Source organism: Entelurus aequoreus, linkage group LG09 (assembly GCF_033978785.1).
Source record: "Entelurus aequoreus isolate RoL-2023_Sb linkage group LG09, RoL_Eaeq_v1.1, whole genome shotgun sequence".
Lineage (NCBI taxonomy): Eukaryota > Metazoa > Chordata > Actinopteri > Syngnathiformes > Syngnathidae > Entelurus > Entelurus aequoreus.
The window spans coordinates 58,249,787-58,257,834 of record NC_084739.1 but is presented as its reverse complement, the minus strand read 5'-3'; the positions used below and the strand labels follow the sequence as shown (position 1 = coordinate 58,257,834).

The 8,048-nt window shown below is 40.3% G+C and overlaps 1 protein-coding gene across 4 annotated transcripts in view; it reads left to right on the top strand.

Moving 5' to 3' along the window:
• The window catches only part of vps8 (VPS8 subunit of CORVET complex), a 103,818-nt gene that overhangs the window by 2,266 nt on the left and 93,504 nt on the right, over positions 1 to 8,048 (top strand). For 2 of the 4 annotated variants that reach the window (XM_062059004.1, XM_062059005.1), the window contains exons 2-5: positions 4,652 to 4,720; positions 4,887 to 5,053; positions 5,291 to 5,387; positions 5,873 to 5,905. In XM_062059004.1, the coding sequence (XP_061914988.1) occupies positions 4,652 to 4,720; positions 4,887 to 5,053; positions 5,291 to 5,387; positions 5,873 to 5,905 (366 nt within the window). The remainder of the gene's footprint in view (positions 1 to 4,651; positions 4,721 to 4,886; positions 5,054 to 5,290; positions 5,388 to 5,872; positions 5,906 to 8,048) is intronic. The other 2 variants (XM_062059006.1, XM_062059008.1) reach the window with 1 other exon arrangement.

The window sequence follows — 8,048 nt, the reverse complement described above, 5'->3', positions numbered from 1 at the left end:
GAACAAAAACATGTTGATTCTAAAGTACATTTCATTTCATTTCAGCCCGTCTGTCTTAATGGCACTAAAAACAGCTTCCTCTTCAGCAACAAACGTACTGTACATAAACACTTACAGTTTGAAGTAAGGAAGCGGGTAAAACTGTAAATATTCATTACATAATTTATAATTATATGTACAGTATAGTGTTTTTGTGTCTGTGTGTAAGCAGGGCCGTCGTAAGGGCAGGGTAAAGAGATGAACGTTCTAAATTATAATTTCCACAAGGTGCAAAACGCGTAGCGAAACGTAACCGCCACGTTCTGTTGTGGCTCCGCCGATCAGCAAAATAGCGCAGACTTTTTTTTTGGCGAGAGCTCGCGAATCCACGCACAATCATAATGTAAGTAAACACCGCGGAACGTCTCGAGCTTTGCCGTCCATCAGTACCCAGAGGTGGGCGTGTCTGTGACGTCATTGACTTGACTGGTGAAAAAGACGACAGGTTCGCCTTGCAAAACGACAACACAAAAGTAACATAATCCCCGGCTAGAGTTAGAGACTCACACAACTCCCACGAACCAAGCCCCTGCATTCCTGCCCCCCATCAGCTGGAATTTGACACAGTACCCCATATGTGCACATAGCTGCCTGGGATATGCCTGTATGTAATTCGTTAATTTTGGACCTTCAGAATCGGCATTAGGGTCAACAATGTGAAATTACATGAAAATCTTTGACAAATTGACTTCATGTCCGTCCCCACCCATTAGGACATTTAAAAGTGTAAAATATAGTCGGGGAATTTTATTTTGAAAGTAAACCAGATAAGTTATTTTATGTTTGTGCATGACTTCCTGTCCAACACAAGCAGCTTTTAGCTAAATCAATTTAGATCAAGGGTGTCAAACTCAAATACAGAGTGGGCCAAAATTTAAAACTGAACAAAGCTGCGGGCCAAGGTTGAACAAATTAACCTTTTAATAGGGACCCAAACAAGTTTTGCATTAAATATTGAACAAGCAAGGCTTATATAACTTTATAGTGACATGCAAAATCGAGTTTCAAATAATAATAATAATTAAAAAATATCAATGGCATATCAAATAAAAATTGAATGCCTCTTTTCTATTTGCAGCCTTCTGAGGTACATATCAACATTAACTTTTTCCACAGGCTAATAATACATTTGAAAATAAAATAACAATAATGAATGAATCAAACATTCAAGCCTTGAAGTAGCAAGAGAAAGTGCATGAATAAAACGTTAATTATTGCTCAGTTTGCTACACTGATTTGCTTTAACACTGAATATGGAGCAAGCAACGCTTATATAACTTAATAGTGCAAAATCAAACGAAAAAACATCAATAGCATATCAAATACAATTTAAATAAAAAATGGAATGCCTCTTTTCTATTTGCAGCCTTCTGAGGTAAATATCAACATTAACTTTTTCCACAGGCTAATAAATTTGAAAATAAAATAACAATGAATAAACCAACCATTCAGGCCTTTTTACTGCTCAAATTGTGACACACTGATCTAATCTGATGTGCCCAAGCCAGATTCCTGCCATCTTTTCTGGGATGCTAGTTCATTAATGTCGGGGCTCAGGTGGGTGGGTTTGGGGGGGGGGGTTTGGTGGAAGCAGGGGGTGTATATTGTAGCGTCCCGGAAGAGTTAGTGCTGCAAGGGGTTATGGGTATTTGTTCTGTTGTGTTTATGTTGTGTTACGGTGCGGATGTTCTCCCGAAATGTGTTTGTCATTTTTGTTTGGTGTGGGGTTCACAGTGTGGCGCATATTTGTAACAGTGTTAAAGTTGTTTATGCGGCCACCCTCAGTGTGACCTGTATGGCTGTTGATCAAGTATGCCTTGCAGGCGCTGGCACGCTGTTTGTATGGAGGAAAAGCAGACGTGACGACAGGTTGTAGAGGACGCTAAAGGCAGTGCCTTTAAGGCACGCCCCCAATATTGATGTCCGGGTGGAAATCGGGAGAAATTCGGGAGAATGGTTGCCCCGGGAGACTTTCGAGAGGGGCACTGAAAATCGGGAGGGTTGGCAAGTATGAGTATTACCGGTGAATGCGGTGTTACAGCGGCACTGCCACTGTATAATACCGGCGGGCCAGCGCTAATGTTAATTTGATATTGCCTCAAGGGCCAAATGAAATTACACAGCGGGCCAGAGTTTGACACCCATGATTTAGATGCTCTGTGTATATTTAGCGCATGGCGTTGTCGTACTGCAGACAGTGGAAATGGACACAGACTTGAATAAAAACAGAAAGAGTCCAAAGCTGTGGCTATTACGCCTCACGAAAGCGACACATCCTGAGAAAACCAGGGGTAAAGGCCCACAGTCCACCAGGGCCCACACACAGCCCACAGTAGCCTGTATGACAAAATGTTTATGCATACACTGAACTAATATATATTAAACTAATGTATCTGCATTAAAACAAAGCCACAAGTCATACTAGATTATAATTTTATTAACTTAAATAAATCCGTTGACTCCTTCCTAAAAATGGTTCTTACCGCCTTTCCTCAACAGAATAAAGTGAGCGCCAACGAACTTCCGCAGGGTTAGGATGTAGGGTTAGGTTTTTTTTAATGTAAAACAACACGAGCAAACAACAAAACACGGCCAAATATATCTAACTTTTATCGAGTTTCCTTAAAAAGACACTGACACGTACATGTTAGTTTTTGTCCGGAAAAAGAGGAGCGATGACGCCACCCAGTATTTATTACACTGAATAAAAATATAAACGCAAAACTTTAGCTTTTGCTCCCATTTTTCATGAATTAAACTCAAAGATCTAAATATTTTACTGCATACACAAAACACCTATTTGTTTAAAATATTGTTCACAAATCTGTCTAAATTAGTGTTAGTGAGCACTTCTTCTTTGTTAAAATAATCCATCCCACCTCAGGGGTGTGGCATATCAATATGATGATTAAACAGCATGAGTAGTGCACAGGTGTGCCTTGGACTGCCCATAATAAAAGGCCAAGCTGAAATGTGCAATTTTGTATTATTGGGGGTCTGCGGGGGTCAGAAAAGCAGTCAGTATCTGGTGTGACCACCATTTGCCTCACAAAGTGCAACACATCTTCTTTGCATAGAGTTGTGGAATGTTGGTCCACTCCTCTTCAATGGCTGTGCCAAATTACTGGATTTTGTCAGGAACTGGAATATGCTGTCGTATATGCCAATCCACAGCATCCGAAACACGCTCAATAGGTGACATGTCCAGATCCTTGCAACATGGGGCCGTGCATTGTCATGCTGCAACATGAGATGATAGTTTCGGGTAATTGGCACAACAATGGGCCTCAGGATTTCGTCATGGTATCACTGTGCATTCAAAATGCGATCAATAAAATGCATGTGCGTTTTACATAACATACGCCTGCCCATACCATAACCCCACCCCCACCATGGCCTACTCGATTCACAACAATTATATCAGCAAACCACCCTCCCACATGATGCTACAAATGCCATCTGCCCTAAACAGTGAAAACCGGGATTCATCCTTGAAGAGGACACCTCTTCAACGTGCCAGACGCAATCGAATGTGAACATTTGCCCACTCAATTCAGCTACGATGACAAATTGCAGTTAGGTCGAGGACCCGATAAGGACGACGAGCATGCAGATGAACTTCCCTGAGACGGTTTCTCACAGTTTGTGTAGAAATACTTTGGTTATACAATTGTATTGTTGCAGCAGCTGTCCGGGTGGCTGGTCTCAGACGATCATAGAGGTGCACCAGCTGGATGTGGAGGTCCTGGGCTGGTGTTGTTACACGTGGTCTTCTGTTGTGAAGTCGGTTGGATGTACTGCCAAATTCTCTGAAACGCCTTTGGAGATGGCTGATGGTAGAGAAATGAACATTCAATTCACAGGCAACAGCTCTGGTGGACATTTCTGCAGTCAGCATGCCGACTGCACACGCCCTCAAAACTGTGTGATAAAACTGCACATTTCAGAGTCGCCTTTTATTGTGGACAGCCAAAGGTACACCTGTGCAATAATCATGCTGTTTAATTAACATATTGATATGCCACACTTGTGACTGAGGTGGGATGGATTATCTTGGCAAAGAAGAAATGCTCACTAACACAGATTCAGACAGATTTGTGAACAATATTGGAGATGAATATGTATTTTGTGTATATAGTAAAAGTTTTAGATCCTTGAATTCAACTCATGAAAAATGGGAGAAAAAACAAAAGTGTTGTGTTTATATTTTTGTTCAGTTTATAAACAAATTGGCAATCAATTTTACCATACATTTTTGTTGACGACATTGACTAATCATTGCACTCCTAATATATATGATAATATATCATAAATATTGATTTCATTATTTTTAGAATGTGCCAAGGGCCCATGGGCCACACTTTGGACACCCTGGGCTAAGCTATTTATAATGTATTGATTAGCTTTCCTACTTGTATAGTCCCATATACATGCATGACCACATTACCTGCAGCACTGACTTCACAAAAAAGTCACAAAAGCAAGAAAAAAGTCCAGTCAATGGAAAAAAATCTGAAACAAAAAAAAAGGTTATAGAGGCTGTCAGTTGATGCAGGAAAGAACATTTGAAAAGGTGGCAGTAATTATGATTCCCCCATGTTTTTTTTCGTAGATTGACGATAAGGAATTTGACATTCCCCAAGTAGACACACCTCCTACCTTGGAAAGCATCCTCAATGAGGTAAAGTATATCTTTCATTTTTATATATTTGTTTAAACCTGTTCTTAATCAGACCTTCTGACTGTCTGACAAAAAATGTCAATGATTATGTATCCCAAACATAAAACCATGTTTGTCATCCTGATTGTGACTTTTTATTATTTTGTTTTTTCCTATGTGACTGCAGATGGAGGATGAAGAGGAAGCATTTGTGCTGGAAGATACTTGTGTGCTGAATACTGAAAACATTGACTCTCACTCCTGTGATACTGCTTCTCTTGCAAGCTCAGACAGCGGGGACCCGTCACACCTCAAACGGCAAACGGGCACTCACACACATGCTCACACGCTAATGTATTTTTCCATTATGTGCTTAAGAGTTTAAGTTGGTTGAGTTTTGTGACACTACTCAAGTAGAATACTTTTTTTTGGTTTTTTTGTTATCACAATAATATTGTCTAATATAAACACATTTAGTACTACTGTACAAACTGTATGTGTAAAAAACAAAAACAAATCTAGTATCACATTTAAAAGAAATCGTCACTATTTTGAGATGTCCATGCTAACATATTTTTTGTATGTTTGAAGGAAGAAGAGGGCACTGGATTTAAAAGCGGCAGTTCATGAATCTGTTCTTCAACACAGCACTCTTCAGGGCATCTCTGCACAGATTGCCTCGGCTGCTGTAATTTTTACACACACATTTATTCATACAAGATTTTATCTTGTGCATAAAAACTGTTGCATATAAAAAATATAGATAATATATATACAGTATGACACATGTAATACAGGTACAATAATTGTAAATGCATACAATATGATAGTTGGTAACTTCAGAACGTGATAGTCATATGTTTTTCTTAGTCTCAAGATTATGCTGCATATGAAAAATTATAGATTTAAATGTATCAATCCTATTTACATGCCTATTAATTCTGAGTATAACCTATCTCAAGGCACTTTCTAAAGTCAAGTCAACCAATCAAAGTCAAAACCATGCTCCCCAATCCTGAAAGTAACAAATCTAAAATCAAGTGCTTCAGTGAAAGAGGCATGGAGAAAGATTGGACCAGTGATAGGAAAATAGGAGATTTATCAGGAAACATTAAATAGTAGGTAATTCCAATTTTGTCAATGTAACATAATTAATGTTTCTTTTTTCAACAGGACAAAGTGGATGCTGGATTACCAACTGCCATAGTAAGCTTTGGTTTTATTAAAAAAATAGATATTATAAAAGTACATAAGAACATGTAAGATTTTGTTAAATGGAAGGCCCACTGAATATTCTGCATCAAAATAGATATTGTCTGAGTAATGGGTGATTAATGGGAAAATACTTTGGTATTATTTTAGTTTTTTCACAGCTAAATGTCAAGCAGCTTAATTTGATATCACCTCATTATTAGAACCTGCTTTGCTCTTTTACTGTTTTGTTTTTCATGGTACATATACAGTATTCTAAACCTTTGCGAGATGGCGGATGGGAGGGATTGGTATCAAATTTGGTACTTTTATAGGTAATGAACATAAAATCAAACGTATTTCAAAACTTTTGTTGTCCAGCACAGCTGAGTTCAAACATTTGGTGGGAAATCAGGTTTATTCATAGCAGACGACTTCTAGGTAATATCAATCAATCAATCAATCAATGTTTATTTATATAGCCCTAAATCACAAGTGTCTCAAAGGGCTGCACAAGCCACAACGACATCCTCGGTACAGAGCCCACATACGGGCAAGGAAAAACTCACCCCAGTGGGACGTCGGTGAATGACTATGAGAAACCTTGGAGAGGACCGCATATGTGGGTAACCCCCCCCCCTCTAGGGGAGACCGAAAGCAATGGATGTCGAGTGGGTCTGACATAATATTGTGAAAGTCCAGTCCACAGTGGATCCAACACATCAGCGAGAGTCCAGTCCATAGTGGGGCCAGCAGGAAACCATCCCGAGCGGAGACGGGTCAGCAGCGCAGAGATGTCCCCAACCGATGCACAGGCTAGTGGTCCACCCGGGGTCCCGACTCTGGACAGCCAGCACTTCATCCATGGCCACCGGACCTATGCAACTCCCCCTCCCAAGGGACAGGGGAGAAGAGGAGAGAAGAAAAGAAACGGCAGATCAACTGGTCTAAAAAGGGGGGTCTATTTAAAGGCTAGATTATACAAATGAGTTTTAAGATGGGACTTAAATGCTTCTACTGAGGTAGCATCTCTAACTGTTACCGGGAGGGCATTCCAGAGTACTGGAGCCCGAATAGAAAACGCTCTATAGCCCGCAGACTTTTTTTTGGCTCTGGGAATCACTAATAAGCCGGAGTTCTTTGAACGCAGATTTCTTGTCGGGACATATGGTACAATACAATCGGCGAGATAGGCTGGAGCTAAACCGTGTAGTATTTTATACGTAAGTAGTAAAACCTTAAAGTCGCATCTTAAGTGCACAGGAAGCCAGTGCAAGTGAGCCAGTATAGGCGTAATATGATCAAACTTTCTTGTTTTTGTCAAAAGTCTAGCAGCCGCATTTTGTACCAACTGTAATCTTTTAATGCTAGACATAGGGAGACCCGAAAATAATACGTTACAGTAATCGAGACGAGACGTAACGAACGCATGAATAATGATCTCAGTGTCGCTAGTGGACAAGATGGAACGAATTTTAGCGATATTACGGAGATGAAAGAAGGCCGTTTTAGTAACACTCTTAATGTGTGACTCAAACGAGAGAGTTGGGTCGAAGATAATACCCAGATTCTTTACCGAGTCGCCTTGTGTAATTGTTTGGTTGTCAAATGTTAAGGTGGTATTATTAAATAGATGTCAGTGTCTAGCAGGACCGATAATCAGCATTTCCGTTTTCTTAGCGTTGAGTTGCAAAAAGTTCGCGGACATCCATTGTTTAATTTCATTAAGACACGCCTCCAGCTGACTACAATCCGGCGTGTTGGTCAGCTTTAGGGGCATGTAGAGTTGGGTGTCATCAGCATAACAGTGAAAGCTAACACCGTATTTGCGTATGATGTCACCCAGCGGCAGCATGTAAATACTAAAGAGTGCAGGGCCAAGAACCGAACCCTGGGGAACTCCGCACGTTACCTTGACATAGTCCGAGGTCACATTGTTATGGGAGACACACTGCATCCTGTCAGTAAGATAAGAGTCAAACCAAGACAAGGCTAAGTCTGACATACCAATACGTGTTTTGATACGCTCTAATAAAATATTATGATCGACGGTATCGAAAGCGGCGCTAAGATCAAGAAGCAGCAACATAGATGATGCATCAGAATCCATCGTTAGCAATAGATCATTAGTCATTTTTGCGAGGGCTGTCTCCGTAGA